This window comes from Cadophora gregata (assembly GCF_030347475.1).
Source record: "Cadophora gregata isolate MNR1 chromosome Unknown scaffold_13, whole genome shotgun sequence".
Taxonomy (NCBI): domain Eukaryota; kingdom Fungi; phylum Ascomycota; class Leotiomycetes; order Helotiales; family Ploettnerulaceae; genus Cadophora; species Cadophora gregata.
The window spans coordinates 145,463-161,730 of NW_026695936.1; the positions used below are offsets into that span (position 1 = coordinate 145,463).

The following is a 16,268-nucleotide window of genomic DNA, read 5'->3' on the forward strand; positions in this document are numbered from 1 at the left end:
TTCATTGCTTCAGGTGCACTAAAAGCACCGAAATCCAAAATTCAGCCCAAAAGCTTTGATCACGAGATATCTTGTACATTGCAGATCAGAGCAAAGTCAGCACGAATGCAGCCATGTTCTTGCTCTCAATAGCTAAACTTTTCTCCTCGCCTATACCACAACAAGGTATTCTCAGCTCCTTGAAATTTCGCCAACTCAATGCCAAACCGCTCACACACTCGCACGCAATTCCTGATGTGAGGCAAAAAGCGTCTTAAAGCTTGGTCTCTAGCTTCATCTCCCATCGCGCCTTCGACCGTCCGGTGGGAAATCAGCAAGACCTGCCGCACAGCCTGGAACCTCATATCCGCACCCATTGCATGTCTCGTACACTCCAGCCACAGCCGATGAAAGCGAAAGGGTTTCGAAGTCTGTAATCTCTCACCAAAAGATACAGCTTCCAGATCTGCAAAAGCCTCAGAAAGTTTTGGCCCGCAATTTGAAAGCAAGTCGTGATTGGGGAACTCATTTGGACTGATAATACATTGTCGTTTGTAGAAGAAATCTCGATAGTCGACAACCGAAGCATCTGTTTCGAGGATACTGAGAAACTGCATCAATATCCAGGCGAGACCGTTAGGGTTGGGAAGCCGGTTCCGAGAGACATAGAAGGTGTCCATGATAGACGGAGCGCGGGGCTTGTATTCAAGGAAACTGGCTCTTGTTTCGTGGTTTGGATCCTCCAGGATAGAAAGAAACGTTTCTGCCGGTGAGTCTACAGGCTCTTGAGAGATGACTCGGATGATGTATTTGATAGCGTGTGATGCGGCGAGAGGATGCCCGTGCACTGCTTGAGCGATTTGTTTGAGGATGTTGCGATCATACAGTTCCCCCTCCTGTTCGTAGTCGCTCTGCCGGACTGTTGCTTCCATGATGTCAACAATATCGTCGGTGTTCATGGACCAGAGCCGAAGATGCCGGCATTCGCGGTCAACCTCTTCGCGTAATGTGGGACTTCTACTCGAGAACATGACTGTTTTGGCGCCTTGAGGTATCGCTGACAGGATAATTTCCGGATCCGCGAGACCGTCTAGGTCGTCAAGCATGACCAAAGTCTCTGAGTTCTCGGGTTGCGCTAGCCATTCTTTGAACATCTCGATTCTTTCTTCGACATCCATTCGACTCCAGATATCTCTTGTATCTCTTCCTTGGTACTTGTGAAGAAGAACTTCTGGCCCGATGTGCATGGCGACGTGGAGGTATGCCTCTTGAAGCATCACCTTTGTGCTAGCTCGAAGGAAGAAGATATTGGTCTTGTCCAGCCGCTGGTATGCGACATCGAGTAATATTTCAGTCTTTCTGTACTTGCGGTTAGATGAACTAACGGATGGTGCCGTGGAAGCTGCTATAGAACGTACCCAATCCCGCCAATTCCAGTAACCGCAACAGCCCCGCCGTCTTCCTGACACTGCGCGATGAGCCTGCTGAGTGATTCATGTTCAGCTTTACGGCCTCGCAGCCTGGACGTCCTCGTCGTGGATCGGAGACCTTTCCCTGCATAGAAAGCTTTACCAGCAGGATTCGGGTATCTTTGTGCTGTTGGTGGCGGACGACCAATCTGTGGCTGCACGATTCTGATCAGAAGACCGCTCTTTGCATCTGGAATCGGAACTCGACAGGAAGCAGCTTATACCTTTGGAGTCATTACTTTCTTTTTATAGCCGTTGAGCTCGGCTTTGAGAGCGGTTAAGTTTCTCACCAGAATTCGGTAGATGCCACTGAACTTTGTGCCGACTTTGCAAATGCTTCGGTGATCGGCTTCCGGAACTGAAACCCCCATAACGCGACCGATGCTTGCAGCTTCCTGTGTGATAATCTTGCCAATAGTATGTTAGCAAAATGCGTAGAAGTGTTTACGCTGCTGCGTCATGTCGTACCTGGCAGTTGAGCCCCTTGATACTGGTTGGCTGGCTTTCGTACAACGACGAGAATGGTAATTTCGAGCTCAGAATCTCAAATTCTTCACGATTGGTTGTTACTTGGGGATTGTATAGACGGAGTAGATTGGTTATCGGGCTTGTCCTGACGCCAGAACTCAGCTCTGTGATGTCCAGCAGAAATTTAGTCCAGCTAGCATCTGTCGATCCGGAGTGGGGGGTACTGAGGAAGAGAATAGCGCATGACTTGAAATCAAGATCTGGCTATGCTTGAGGGTAGTTTTTCAACTGAATCAGTGCCTTCGAGATAGATAAGTCAGCTTCCACGAAGTATACATCATCGTGGGGATGTTGAATACTTCTCTCCCTACCAAACCACCAATTGAATGACAGATGAGAAGCAGTGGTCTCTTCCTTTCCTACCTCCCTGTAAGCAATCATGTCAGTGTCAAACGAAGGGATACCAACTTCCTCCGAAGCTCGAACGGAACAAAGGTGCCTGAGAACGTCGTCTGCCCAATCTTTCAGGCCCCGGATTACCCCTCGATTTGACTTCTCGGAGTTGTAACCAAAAGTCATAATACGAGCGTTCTCGAAGGGAGATGTGTGAGGAAGTAGATCTCGGAGCCACATCGTGTTCCCAGAACACCATGTTTCGAAAGCATTATCGTTCAACCCATGTACCGCACAGATACTATATTCCGTCAGTCTACCTTCGAATATTAAATTGAACTTTAAAAGAAAGAGTACTCAATGTCCGGATCTCTGGGGCAGTGTAAGACTGTGATGCCTTCAAAGGTATCATCACAGTTCCAGGTCACTGCATTGGGTACCAAAGCAGCCTGTCGGTGTTTAGAGGAAGGGAGGGTGATTGTCCCGACTTGATGAGCGCCTTGGATACAGAGCGAAACCGGTGGAGCCCATTGTTTTACAGGAGGACAAAGAGGATAACTGCTTTTTTTCTTGAGGCTCGCACATAGACTGGTCGCTAGAGCTGCGAATTCTTCAAACTTCACTTTCAGGGGGATTTCAGTTACTCTAACTGTCTTCGTCGTCCTGGCAACCATAATTCGCAAGCGGCGAGAGAGCGCTCGATCCAATGAGGAATCTGGGTGAGCGATTGAAGCTGTGAAAGATGTGTTTCTGAATAGGACTCAAATGGTTTCGGCGAGGCTGAGCAGTCGGACATAGGTAGCTGGGCATCTAATTTATCTGCCTTTATTGGTTATGTACCCGAGCAAATCATGGTGTTGGCGCTTTCTGCTGCATGCTCAGCCGCCACAGCATCCTCACCGAACCCGACCTCGCTCAAACATCAGGCTTCACACACAAACACATGTATCTTTAAACTCGGAACCCTGATACCCGTGATCAGATGCCGCGGTGTTCTTGTCAGAATGAGTATGACACATCGTTAAGATCTCACTCTCGAGTTGTCATTTGAACCTCACCACGAGCTATCGCTGCTTCGCATATCAAAACGGACATGCTTCGCAATGGCCGAAATTGTGAGATCTGCTTCATGGTGAGTGATATACTTGTTTGTCTTGGGGGTATATTAATCATCTTTGTAGGAAACAAGATGTAATCAGGCGGTTGGCCACCGATGATGCAGATATTTTGCAATTTTGCCGTCTTCTGGCACATATCGACAGCCCGAGTGTGCCAAAGGCCCTTTTCGATCGTGCTTGTCGCAGTCGTCTGTTATGGACGGACTCGGGAGAATTGAATTTGTTCCCTCCGAGACACAGCAAAGTGCCAAGTTGGTTGGTTCGTCAATTTGGTACTACAATAGCCTGGGAAAGTCCTCCAATCCTGCCACAGGCGATAAATATAGGCCTTGTATCGACGAGCAAAAACGGACTCTTGGAGTATCTTCATCTGAACGATGAGTGGAGAACTGAGCTGAGAGCAGGCTTGCACCAGGCGACTTCGCTAGAACATCTATACGATGTCTTGGCAGTGGTTATCCACGCTTTTCCTGAGCAACACGCGGAGATACTGTGGGAAGAAATGGAAGAGCATTTATGGGACGTGGTTAACTCGACGATTTTGCCATTTCTTACAGTCTTGAATCCCGTCGATGTCATGGCCCATCTATCATCAGCTGGTGATACTTCGGGCCAGCCAGAATGCTTTCATGTGTTCCTTCGCTTCCTGTCTCGAATATTCAATATCCTGGGAGAGAATTGTCCTTTATCAGTTCTAACCCTCCACGAACACTGCTATGCATACCTATATGCAGTAAAAGAGCAGACAATACCCAGTCAAAGACATGAACTACCCCGTCATCTATTTTTCGCTTCTCCTGTCATCCAAAAGGAGAACCTTTCGCATCTGCACAACAAGGAACAATTGGACGCCACGCAATTGCCAAGCAGTAAGGATTCACGAGAGATTCAGCAGGTCGCATTACAAGAAGTTCTTCCCTCCTATCAGTTAGCTTGGGCAGTGCTTGTTCGTAGAAATCCATCTTGTACCCTAGAGATATTAGCCCGAGCCATTCTTGAAGGCGTTGCGAGTGTTCAAAAGCTGCTCAGATTATTCCCACCTAGGATGCATCCGCAATTAGGCTTTCTTGCCGCAAGGCAACAGTCATTCGAAATCGCCTGTGTACTGCTAGAATCTAGCCTCGGACACGTCAAAAAAGACTTTGGTGTGGTCTCCATGGAATATCTCATCACTGGGATCGAATTGGTGAAATGCTACAACTTTTTGATGGAGGAAGTGGATGGGGAGAAGATGGCCCAGACGCTGTGGAACAAGGTCTTCCAAGGAGAACCAAAGGTCACTTCTCATCACCAAGGATACCTCGCAATTGTGCTTTCCGACAGCTTTATCGGACAGGCAAAATATGAAGAAGCTGAAAATATCTTACCTTCTGTACTAGACTATGCGGGCGTTTCAAGCGATATGATTGTGTCCACTTCAGTGCGATTACTGAAGATGAGCCGAAGACAGCGAAAGGAAAGTCCCCGCTTCGACATTTGGAAGTTACTGAATCAAGCTGTCCGATTTATCGAAGAGATCTCCGATGAATTGCTGTTCGACTTAGTGGAAGAAGCAATGTGCCACATATCAGTGCTGGATGACGATCCTGCCCAATTGCCTCGTGCGGAGGCCGTCATGACAAGCCTCGGTCGTATATCTCTGGAGCACTACTCTGGACCAGAAACCTCCAAGCGAACCCTCCTTAATCATATTGCCGCCTTGCAACGATATGAACAAGACTTCAAGCTTTTTACTGTTACCGGACCGCAGCTTCATTTCTCACGACTTATCAGGGATGGGTTCCCCAATGCCTCGGTATCGCTGATTGAACGTATCGGAACGGCGAATTGGAACAGATTCAATAGAGTCAAAGAATTGCCACTTCGAGCAAGTGTCTCAACAGAGGATGCTTGCAGCATGGATGGAAGAACCCTTGCGGGAAAATCCGAGGGGACTTTTGTTGACTCTGCGCTTGGCAGCTCGCTTCAAACAGCATCGAGAAGAGCACGATCACAGATATCATGGCATTCTGTGGGATCTGCTATTGCTGGTAGCTTGGAAAACTTTCCACCATTGCCCATCGAATCATCAAAAGGAAAAACTTTCGAATGTCCTATTTGCTGTAAGAGGTTGCGAGGAATCGTCAGTGCGACACAGTGGGAGTAGGTGCAGCGTCAATAATCTTGAAGCCAAATACTGACAACGAGCAGACGTCATGTTTACGCTGATTTGCAACCTTATGTATGTATTTTAGACCGTTGCTCGTCCAATATGACTGCATTTGGCTCCCGCCTCGAATTCACGAACCATATGTTTCAACACCAAGATACCATTATTTGGAGCTGTGCAGCATGCGGGGATGCTCAGGATGACCTAGATACCACACGGAAGCACATTTCTCATGCACATCCAGAGATGAATGTTGAATCAGCAGTCGTTTCGGAGACTTTTCGTCGTGACATGGCAAAAGAGCAATGTCCGTTTTGCGGTACCGTTCCAGGTGCAGGGTTCATTGGGCATATCTGTCGTCACCTCGAAGAAATCGCTCTCACGATCCTTCCGAAAGAGGTGGAGTGGGATTCTGAAAGCGAGAACAATGACAGCTCTTCGCTATCCAGAGATTCCAACGACGACTCTGAATTTTTTCTGCAACAGGGAGCAGAAATTTGGAGAGGAGAACTAGATTTAGTCGACGACAAGAACTTTTGGACGGAGTTAGAAACACCACACATGCCTCCCATTAATAACAAGTCTTTCAAGACTCTCAAGGTCTCCAATAAAGATATGGATGGAGGTATAAAAGCAGGATCAAATTCTCAAAATGAACCGACTCTCGTTGCAATGGCGGATACTGGCGGCGACATGAATTTCATATCCAAAGACTTTGCAGAAAGACATGAACTTCTCGTCCAGGATGGGTTCGTACGGCTGCAAGTTTCTGAGCCAGATGGCACCAACAAAGTCAAAGAGCAGGCGAAGGCACATGTTGCTTCCAATACTGCAGCTGCCGTTGAGCAAGATGCTGTAAATGCTTTTAAGGCTTTTGCTGCTCAACAACGTAAGAATGTTGAGACTGCTCGTTTCTCCAGAGCCCGGACTGAAAATGAAGCCGCACAAAGCTCGCTTCTTACGAATGCCCGAAAGTTTGCCGAAAAAGACACCACCAGTACAACTTTGCCGATGATGGGAGGTGTGAAGCCTCGAATCCAGTTCGGGTCACTGACACATGATGGGGAGGATGATAATGATGATGAATTCGATGAGGAAACCGTGAAGCAGTTCCAAAATTCACGGACGATGGACCACAAAGCAGATCGCTCTCGCAGTGTAAGTGCTCAATATTCCCATTCGGACTGAAGCATAATCACCTACATCAACTGACTCTACCTTTAGCCTAGCCCTATTCCAATGATGGAAGGAGGTCCCTCATATTCGTCTCCATCTTTCGTACCAGCGTCATCAGATTCTTCCAAGCGGTCTCATCATCCACAATCAACATTGGAATCTCATCAAACCCAACCAATGATGCATCATCTCTCCCCAACCGCGCTCCAGGAAAGAGTTCGCATAGCCCGGCATTATCGTGAACAATATGGTGACAGACCGATGACGCCCGATACATATCAGATTATGAAGAAATTAGCAAGAGAACCCACCAGCGACGATGATGAGCCATTCGCCTCATCACAAACACCTCGCCCTCGCCCTTCCTATCCAGAACGAGAACCAGAACCAGCACCACAGCCCGACTCCCCACCCCCGGAACAACCAACATTCCAACTCCCCCGCAAAAACGCCGCAATCACCATCAAACGTCCCGACGGCACTCCAATCGACCTGACCAAAGCGCGCGAGCCACCCATCCCCGGCTCAGCCGAAGATCTAGAAGAGCGAGCCGCGGCAGCAGAAGCGGCGCTGATTTGTATAGGTTGTAATAGGCAGTATAAGTCGAAGAAGAAGTGGAGGAAACATGTGGCGTCGCATGGGAGGGGACTGTTTTTGTGTAGGGCGGGGTGTGGTGAGAGGTTTTATACGCTGGAGGGGAGGAGCGAGCATGAGAATGGGCATTTTGTGACGAAGGGCGAGAGATTTTCGGTAACTTGGGAGGAACCATAGGGAGTTGAGAGCGGGGATTTGTCATGTATTGACTGCGATACTTGTTGTGAGTGAGATGGTGGTTGAGGCGGAGGTTTCCAAACCTATATTTGCCTTCGATCAAGTAGGATATAAGCTTGGCTGACTAGGTTTTCCATGGGATCAAAACAACACTGTGCATTCTCAATTTCCTTCCAAGTTCCCTTTCCACTTCCTAAACTCCTTTCCAAAACTTCCCTCCTCCTCTTGTAGTTTCATCCCAGCTCCTACATTGAAAGCCGCCAGATCCACTAACGGAACCAAGCTCGGTCTCCCGTGCGCACATTGAAAAGGGAATTTACATTCTGCCAACTTTCTCACAAGCGTCTCACATTGCTCTGTACTCAGCACATCATTGAACATTATCGCACTTCTGCATGCCCGTGAATTGATCATGTCGAGAATACCCTGGGGACACGAATGTATTCGTTGAAGCCAGTCGCCTTGCGGGAGGGGCTGGGTTGGTGAGGTGTGATTCTCGTGGACTTTCCAGAGCTCGGTGCGGATGAGATCAATGAGTAGGCCGGGGGCTGATTGGCAGCGCTCGAGGATGGGGGCGGGAAGGGAGGTGACGGTAAGGCGGGAAACTGTGGATGTGGTTGTAGAAGAGGAGATAGTGTAGAGGATACCCCATTCCGAGAAGTGGCGCCGAAAAGTTTGGAGGAGCTCCGTTTCCCTCTTTGAAAGATCAAAATGGAGAGATTTTAGAAGCGGGGCTGTTAGAATTCTTGCGCGGCAAGACTCCGTAGAGTCCGACGCGGAAGGTGTGCATAGCTCTTCCATAAGTGCCTCGACACGAATACGCTCATCCGCTGCGTGCTGGTCGATCAGTACAAGCATACTGGCGTTATCTACATCCGACGTCTTGGATCGAGTTGATTCTAACTTCACCAAGACGAACTTTTGGTCCACTTGGGATATGATATCGGCATGCTTGAGAGAATCTTTTGATATGCGGCCGTTAATGCCAGAAGAGATATCTCTAAATACACGATCAATGTCGACATGGGAGCAATGATGTTGATGACCATGCAGAATGCTTTGGGCTGTCGAATCACCAACATCAAAAGATATCTGGGGAACGGATGCTTCTGCTGGCGCAAAGACTGGATTTTCCCAAGTTCTCAGCAGATCGCTGATCCACGGACTTGGGGGAACCTGCGAATGTCTCTGGGATGGAACGGAAGTGGTCAAACGCAGTGTCTGGCTACTGAACGATAAATAACCCGTCGACTTCATCGTTAGGCCTGTGCGTTTGTTGACAAGTGTCTGAACCTTTGTCATTGGATTGATCCATGGGATTACTTCGTCATCAACATGATCAGATGTGTGGTCTGAACGTAATGATGTGTTGGGAGCCGAGGATGTTGGGCAAGGTTGTGAGTCCGGTTTCAGGATGACATCGTCGAAAGGAGCCCGAAGCAGTTTCCCATCTTTGGATAGAAGAGGCTTCGTTTTGAGTCTGTATGGAGTTGAAGTCTTGGAAGCTGTAGAAGCATCAAATAAGAGAGGAGGAGCTGTCGCAGGTCTCGATGTTGCGGAGCCGCCAAGGTCCTTGAAGATTTTGGGAGTCGTCGGTCTTGATACGGCGCCTTTCTTCACTCTCGACCAAGCGTCGAACGGAGAATTTGGAAGCGGCACACCTTGCCGAAATGAAGGCAGCCTTACATTTGCCCCAAAAGTATCAGAGCCATCCTTCATGCCTACAGACGATCTTTTGGGGGTTTTTTCGCCGTGTTTTCCCGGTGCAGAAGAGGCAAATGCTTTAGCTGTCTGAACCGGGATTGCAGCCTGACTCGTCTTGCTGGATTGGTGAACTCGGCTGGATCTTGGACGGAAGTGATTTTTAGTGAGAAACTCGAGTACCAAGACTCGCAGAAGCTCTAATATGCTCGTAATGGCGTTTTTCTTTTCTTTCAGTACATCTTCTACTCCACATATTGACCTGCCTTGACCGGATATCTGAATGTTGATGAAGAACATTGGCCAGCGGTCAACCCCTTTCTTGACGCCTTTCAGCTCCTTGTTTGTATATCCATCACCTCTGAAGCGGCCATCTTTTGCTCTCCGGTCTTGCTCGGCGCCATCGATCTCTTCTACGTTTTCCTCGACTCCAAAAGCCGAGTTTGAGAATAGTCGATTGATCTCATCGTGGAAAATGCTCTGGCCGTCCGAAGCTAGAATTGGGTGGATACCAAAGGATAAGAACTGGACATGTTTGTTTGCGATTGGTTCCATGGAGATTGCACCACTGATTTCCAATTCTGGGGTCGATGCATGAACAGATATCCAAGAAGTCTTCTGATTATGAGAAATGAAGGATGCCTGTGCTAGTATATTGCACACCGAGGTCCGGGACATTCTGCCGTACTGAAACGGCATTGATGAGGGCCGGACAGTCATCTTGTGATTTGTTTGAGAATCCCGAATACTAACAACAACATCCCTGGGCCATGGAAGCAAGAGCCCAATGATGTCTCGCCTCAGCATCTCCCAGTCCTTGAAATGTCCTCTTTCCTTTTCTGCTGCAAGAGCTCTCTGCTTGACACGAACTGGCATGTTTCCGAAAAGATCTCGAACAGTAACGCGAGTTCCCTGGCTGCTTGTTAAATGCTGCTGTTCTGGTGCAGGTACCTGACGAGAGACTACTGCGGATTTGTGCAGAGTTAGGCTGTTATGAGATCGATGTAGATGATGATGAGACGTCATGGAAACCAAAGCAAGAGCCGATAAAGACGCTAGAAATGTACCACGACCGCCGTGTACCTGAGTATGTGAATTCAGTTTGGATGTATCTGTGGCAGGTGAGCTTTGTAGCCAGTGAAAAGTTGGAATTGGCTCACGGTATAGCTTTCCAAGATGTCCGTTGGTTTGAAATTCCGATGGTAATATACCAAATCCATCATCTTCTACGGAGCAGCTTCCCTTACTGTAGTCGACACTTATATCGACTTTCGCAGCATCGGCATCCAAAGAATTCTTGACCAGTTCGCAAACTACCCCGTTGAGGGTAGTAATGGTGACTGACGACTTGATTTGAGCAACAACGTCGGGTGGTAGAAGTTGGATAGACATCTTGAGAACAGATAAGAAGCAATATCAGAATGTCTCGAGGGCCCATAGGTGAGTATGGAGACCTGGTGGCACTTTCCTGTGACAAAACGGGGCGGCAGTTGAAGACATAGCTTCTAGTCGTGGAAGTCGCCGTCGTGTATCAAGATTCCCAACATCCCATATCTTCTCCCGCCAGAGTTGCGGGTCGTTATTTCGCCAGATGGTTTCAGCTCGAAGTTATGCTCTCGCCTTGGAAGAGCCAGACTTGATGATGAAGTCGATATCACGTGTGTATTACATAAGCTCAGCCTAGCCTTCAGCGGCGCAACAAGGCTGCGCTCCCGCTCTGGTCACTGCAAATCGATAGCTTCCTTTCCATTCTGGACTTCCCAGCTCACCACTTGACCCTCACATCCACAACCCCCAAATATCCGAAATCTTCGCTTTGCTGAAATCTCTACGGGCATCTACATTCCACAAGCTTACGAAACGCCTTCCATCAGTAACTGCGTGTCCGCGTCATCCTTTTGTCCCAACAACACCCAGGCCAATTTACACAACGATGGCGACCGAGACATCACCCCAAGCACATGGTACGAGCTCAAAAAAGGCCCAGCAGCGCTGCTCATTCAAGCATTCTCCCGGAGCTGAATCTGCTGCTCAATCTGCGGGTCCGCAGAACATCACCGCTGCTGGTGCTACCCTTCAAGCTACTCAACTGACGCAAATGGCAGACCGAACAGACCGAACAGACCGACCAGGACGGCGTCGACCTTTCTCGACATGGATGAAGAAGCTCACCAGCTTCAAGGGTAGCTCATCTGGAACCTCAGAGGCCAGTCCATCTGCGAGCACGAAACGAAATACCTACCAGATGAAATCTAAGAAGCAAATACTCTCGAAGAATCATCCATACCCTCAGTCAGGCCATTTGAATGGCAACGGCGATGCGCCTAACGGGCATCGTTCATTCTCCACGGTGCCGACAGGCAATTCAGTCAGCACATCATCGATCGATCGCAGACGCTCATTACGTTCCTCCTTGGATGGGCTTCCTCCACCGACTATTGGCAACAAGTCAATGGCACCTACGATGTCTACAGAGCCGGAGTGTGCCCATTCAGATGCTGCACCTTCTCACGCGCCATCATCCGGGCAGGGAACAAATGCTACAATTGGCGGTGGAATGAGTTCAGGTAGAGGAGCAGACAGCACCTTCTCTTCACCTGCTCCGTCTGTACGATCGCTGACGACAACACTCACTACGATTCATTCTGCAGCGCCGAATGGGGCAATCAACTCACACAGCCACAACCATGGAAATACTACTCAGACTGTTCAGTTCTCTCATCAATTCCCCACGTCTCCTCCTGCCACTGCCATTCCAGCGCATTTGGCACCTCAAGCCAGTGGTGGCCATCCGTCGACCTACAGCACTGCGACGGCTAACAACCTTCTCACCGACAACGCTTCGATCCTCACACTTGCATCATCGTCTAAGAGACGAAGAAGACGATCAATGGATACTGATGCTTCGGTTCGCGCACTTGCCCCTTCTTCCTTGTTTGGTGGAAGCCGCGAGAGTCTTCCCTTGAGTGTTTTGAGTGCCAATATCGACGCGGCAAGCGGTATTACGTCGACGCCACACCAGCCGAGACCAAGTGTCAGTGGACTAAATGAGAGGGCCAGCATATATTCAGCAACTGGTGTAGCACCAGCCCTGCCCAGCGAACGCAACAGTTACTACGCAGGAAAGCAGTCGACCGCTGCAGATGGAGGCAGTGTCAAAAGCGGTCTGCTTGGGCATGGAAGAAACGACAGTATCAGTGGGAGTATTGGAGGTATGGCGACTACAGGAAGTCCACTGGCAAGTCCACGAGAAGTTACAGGAGCCTCAAATGGAAAGTTAAGCAGAAGCAACTCTGCATGGGGCGAAGGTGGAGAGGGCGAGAAAGTAGACGGAAGTGACGACGAAGCTACCGAGACTGAACAGTCCACCCAAAATGAAAAGCATAGACAGGAAAATTAGAGGGCGAATGGTTTTATTTTACTTCACGGGGATACGATTGGTGTTGGGTTTGGGGATTGGCATCGGCAATGGCAATTGCATGGAGCCGGACCGGCTGGAGTCGTAGGATTGATGGTCAAGGCTTGTTGAAGATACCCCGATACTTTAATAATGCATTGCATTTCACGAGCTGTGCGGAAGCATCACGAGAGTCGGGTTTTCACGGTGTTTCTGAAATGTGATTCAGGATCGTGCTTGTATTAGGTAGAGTCAATGCAGTTGACGAGGCCCGTTCGCCTGTTCAAAGGTAAATAACGTGGCGTTCTGACAGCTACAGTACGTTGTGGAGTGACCCTTAAGGGTAGATTCTATTCTGGGTGCAATAATTTTCTGGACCGTGGACGAAGTCGCATCGAAATAAGGTGAGCTTACAGAAACAGGCATTATATCCAGTCGAGCCAGTCCTACCGAACACGAGGCTCGGCATGTCGCTGTATACCTCCTGTTTAGGCTTTCGGCTACCAATGTCCGATCCCTGATTCATGACGCAAAGGATATTTAAAACCCAATGGTACCGTGCCTCTATCTTACTTTTGCGAATGGAAGTCTGGATATATTACAGGAACTTATAAGGCTTGCTGGGTTTGCGTGGGTTTCCTCTCTATTGGTAAGGTGGGTGAGTGTCAATTTCAGCAGCCCCAGCGTTGAGATGACGATGGTGACAGAGGGGCCGACAATGCGATATCTTTGATCAACGACCTGGGAGAGGATCGTCTGCTGATGGGAGGTCAGCTTATGGCACTGCTGCCAACTCAGAGGTCGATCAGCATTCTGTTCGAAGGAGCGGCTAGCTGCCGTTGGGCTGACTGACAGAATCGAATTCTCGATCAACCTGTTTTCCATCCCATCTCACGATCAAATCCAATGCAAGGTCAGCGCGACGGGATTCGATAGCGGCGGTCTCCCCCTCCATAGCAAAGTTTCTCTCGTGTTCGATTTTTCAAAACAATTCTAGGTTTCTCTGTGATAGACACTTCGGCAAACATGCGAACACATCGGCGAAATTCCGAGTTCCGATGCCCTGTGTTTTGATTGGCAGGAGGCCTTAATGTAAGTCAGATTTAAGTTTGGAGTACCCCGATCTGCACTGCATTCCTACCAATCCCACATCCTTGATGCGTTCTAGCGAGTGCTTAATAGGCTTCATGGGACGCTGGCGGCTTACTGCTGTCATGAGGGAGTGCACCGCCTGAAAGTTTATGGCTGGTAATCTTATTATGGGGGCACTAAAGGTATGCATTTATTCAGGTTCCTGCGCCGCTCTTCTGGATTTGGAGAACCCGCTCATTCTTTCTCATCCTTATTATCTGGGTCTGTCTGTGCTTGGATCTGAATTGAGGTGCTGCAATTGTTGATTTGGCCGCGTGGAAGACGATCGTTTGTCGGCATAGTTGTTTTACACACTAGTAAGCTACCTCGTTTTACTTAAGCTTTGTATATGCCACTGTTCAACCTGTTGAAGTTTGAGCTGGATTTTGTTGTTTGAACGATATCATGTTCAGAAAATGGAAGTTGAAGCTCCCTCCAAGGCCTCGAGGAATGGATGGGTGTCTCAGTGATGTTTACCTTGTCGATGACCTCGCATCATCCAGCACGTCCATCTTCAATGCTAGACGTCTGCTCACCAGGCAATTGTTAGGGACTCCCGAACGTCAAGATGTTGCTCCATACCAACGTATTCGTCTATTTTACATTTGTACTGGCTTGGCTCGGACTTGTAGCAGCACATACAGCATGTCATGACGAGACCTTTATCCCTGACGCCATTCTTCGCGTCACAGAAGCACCACTTGCGCAGTCATGTTATCCGTCAAAACCTACTGTCTTGGTCAATGGGACTTCGCCTGGACCGGCACTGAAGATCAGAGAAGGAGACACTTACTGGATACGGGTTTACAATGACATGGAGCACCTTAATCTGACAATGGTAAATCCAAACCAGATCTGCTCTCCAAAAGACTCATAAAGCTGACCGAAAATGAAGCACTGGCACGGCTTAAGTATGGCGACCTCACCATTCAGCGATGGGACGCCCCTCGCTTCTCAATGGCCAATCCCTCCAGGCAAATTCTTCGACTATGAAATACATGTTCCAACTGGAATGGCAGGGACGTATTTCTACCACAGCCACGTGGGCTTCGCGGCTGTCTCCTGCACTGGCCCTCTCATTGTTCAAGATGTTAAAAAGGTTCCGTACAAGTACGACGAGGAAAGGATAGTGTTTTTGCAGGACGTCTTCAAAAAGGATGATAGCACCATTGAAAAGGGGTTGATTTCTAATCCTTTGTCGTGGAGTGGTGAGTCGGATATGATATTGGTGAATGGGAAGGGAGCTGGGACTGCAAACGGGACGGCTTGCAATGCTAGTCTTGCTGCAATTGATGTTAAGCCTGGGAAGACGTATCGATTGAGGTTTATTGGTGCCACGGCTCTCACGTTTGCCTCGCTCGCTATTGAAGGTCATGATATGACTGTCATTGAAGCCGATGGGTGAGTCTCTCGCTCTTCGTAATCCACTCTTGGATGAGAATTCTGACGAAATCAGGTCTTATACTGAGCCGTACAATACTTCATTCCTCCAGATATACACTGGCCAGCGCTACAGTGTCCTCCTGAAGACGAAGCCCCACCCCGAGAAAAGCACCTACTGGATGCAAATCGAATCCCGAGAACGTCCAACTCTGACAAGATCCTTCGCAGTCCTCAACTATGGCGTTCCCTCCCCACCAACAATATTTTATCCCCCCTCACAGTTGCCTATCACAGTTCCCAGCATCACCCGGGGCTTCCTCGACTACCAATTGAAGCCCCACCACTCCAACCACCATATGGCCAAAATGCCATCCGCTGCAAACGTAACCCGCACCATAATCATGACGGTCCACCAACGTGTCAACGGCCCTACAGTCTGGGTGCAGAACTCCTACCCCTGGACCGAAACCTTCCCCCAAGAACCATACCTCGTCTCCCTCTACAAAAACAACGCCTCCAACTTCCCGTCCATGGAGCGCGCTCTGGCAAACAACGGCATCGACCCGGTCACACGAGTCTTCCCCGCGCAGATCGGCGAGGTCATCGAAATCATCATCCAGAACACTGGAGCTGACAGAGGTGGTCTTGACGCGCACCCTTTCCACGCCCACGGCGCGCACTATTGGGATCTCGGCTCCGGGAATGGGACATACGATCAAGCTGCCAATGAAGCTCGCTGGGCTGCTAGTGCGGGCAAGCCAATCAAGCGTGATACGTCAGTGCTGTATCGGTATGCGCCTTCAACGAAGAATGGGACCGCAATGGGGTGGAGGGCGTGGCGACTGGAGGTTACGCAGCCGGGGGTGTGGATGATCCACTGTCATATTCTGCAGCACATGTTGATGGGGATGCAGACGATTTGGGTGATGGGGAATGCAAAGCAGGTTATGAAAGTGGATCGGTTGGATGTGCAGGGGTATTTGACGTATGGGGGGGATGTGGTGGGCGATGAGAATAGGTGGCCTAGTGTGGTGGAGTTTCAGAGTGCGGCAAATTGGACGGATGGGCAGTAGATGGGATGGAGACTAGAGAGAACTTCGTGATTGGTAAATAGTCGACTTTTTAGAGTAGAT

At 49.1% G+C, this 16,268-nt stretch overlaps 5 protein-coding genes across 5 annotated transcripts; 3 read left to right on the forward strand and 2 right to left on the reverse strand.

The window, feature by feature from the left end:
• Nucleotides 1-125: 125 nt before the first annotated feature.
• On the reverse strand, nt 126-2,257 carry ONS95_003532 (uncharacterized protein; the record flags this gene model as incomplete). Its single annotated transcript, XM_058496847.1, has 5 exons — nt 126-1,338; nt 1,398-1,603; nt 1,673-1,855; nt 1,917-2,139; nt 2,253-2,257. 5 exons carry the CDS (start codon nt 2,255-2,257, stop codon nt 126-128), a joined length of 1,830 nt encoding a protein of 609 aa, XP_058352789.1.
• A 999-nt stretch (nt 2,258-3,256) lies between these two features.
• Nucleotides 3,257-7,823, forward strand: ONS95_003533 (uncharacterized protein). Its single transcript, XM_058496848.1, has 4 exons — nt 3,257-3,441; nt 3,491-5,569; nt 5,618-6,734; nt 6,801-7,823. Exons 1-4 carry the CDS (start codon nt 3,413-3,415, stop codon nt 7,521-7,523), a joined length of 3,948 nt encoding a protein of 1,315 aa, XP_058352790.1. The 5' UTR covers nt 3,257-3,412; the 3' UTR covers nt 7,524-7,823.
• Nucleotides 7,686-10,828, reverse strand: MLH3 (DNA mismatch repair protein; the record flags this gene model as incomplete). Its single annotated transcript, XM_058496849.1, has 2 exons — nt 10,385-10,828; nt 7,686-10,336 (listed from the first exon to the last, which is right to left on the reverse strand). The coding sequence occupies exons 1-2, from the start codon at nt 10,614-10,616 to the stop codon at nt 7,686-7,688; spliced, it is 2,883 nt and encodes a 960-aa protein (XP_058352791.1). The 5' UTR covers nt 10,617-10,828.
• Nucleotides 10,829-10,962: 134 nt separating this feature from the next.
• On the forward strand, nt 10,963-14,590 carry ONS95_003535 (uncharacterized protein). The gene is made up of 3 exons (XM_058496850.1): nt 10,963-11,188; nt 11,330-13,713; nt 14,303-14,590. Exons 1-2 carry the CDS (start codon nt 11,158-11,160, stop codon nt 12,622-12,624), a joined length of 1,326 nt encoding a protein of 441 aa, XP_058352792.1. The 5' UTR covers nt 10,963-11,157; the 3' UTR covers nt 12,625-13,713; nt 14,303-14,590.
• Nucleotides 14,321-16,208, forward strand: ONS95_003536 (uncharacterized protein; the record flags this gene model as incomplete). The annotated part of the gene is made up of 3 exons (XM_058496851.1): nt 14,321-14,590; nt 14,648-15,153; nt 15,209-16,208. The coding sequence occupies 3 exons, from the start codon at nt 14,321-14,323 to the stop codon at nt 16,206-16,208; spliced, it is 1,776 nt and encodes a 591-aa protein (XP_058352793.1).
• Between the last annotated feature and the right edge of the window lie 60 nt (nt 16,209-16,268).

Excerpts from the sequence above, each read along its gene's own strand:
- ONS95_003533 (XM_058496848.1), top strand. The coding sequence starts at position 3,413 with ATGGCCGAAATTGTGAGATCTGCTTCATG. Across the intron at positions 3,442-3,490 it reads ATTGTGAGATCTGCTTCATG|GAAACAAGATGTAATCAGGC; the intron begins GTGAGTGATATA and ends TCATCTTTGTAG. Across the intron at positions 6,735-6,800 it reads AAGCAGATCGCTCTCGCAGT|CCTAGCCCTATTCCAATGAT; the intron begins GTAAGTGCTCAA and ends CTCTACCTTTAG.
- ONS95_003535 (XM_058496850.1), top strand. The coding sequence starts at position 11,158 with ATGGCGACCGAGACATCACCCCAAGCACATG. Across the intron at positions 11,189-11,329 it reads GACATCACCCCAAGCACATG|ACCGAACAGACCGAACAGAC; the intron begins GTACGAGCTCAA and ends CGCAAATGGCAG.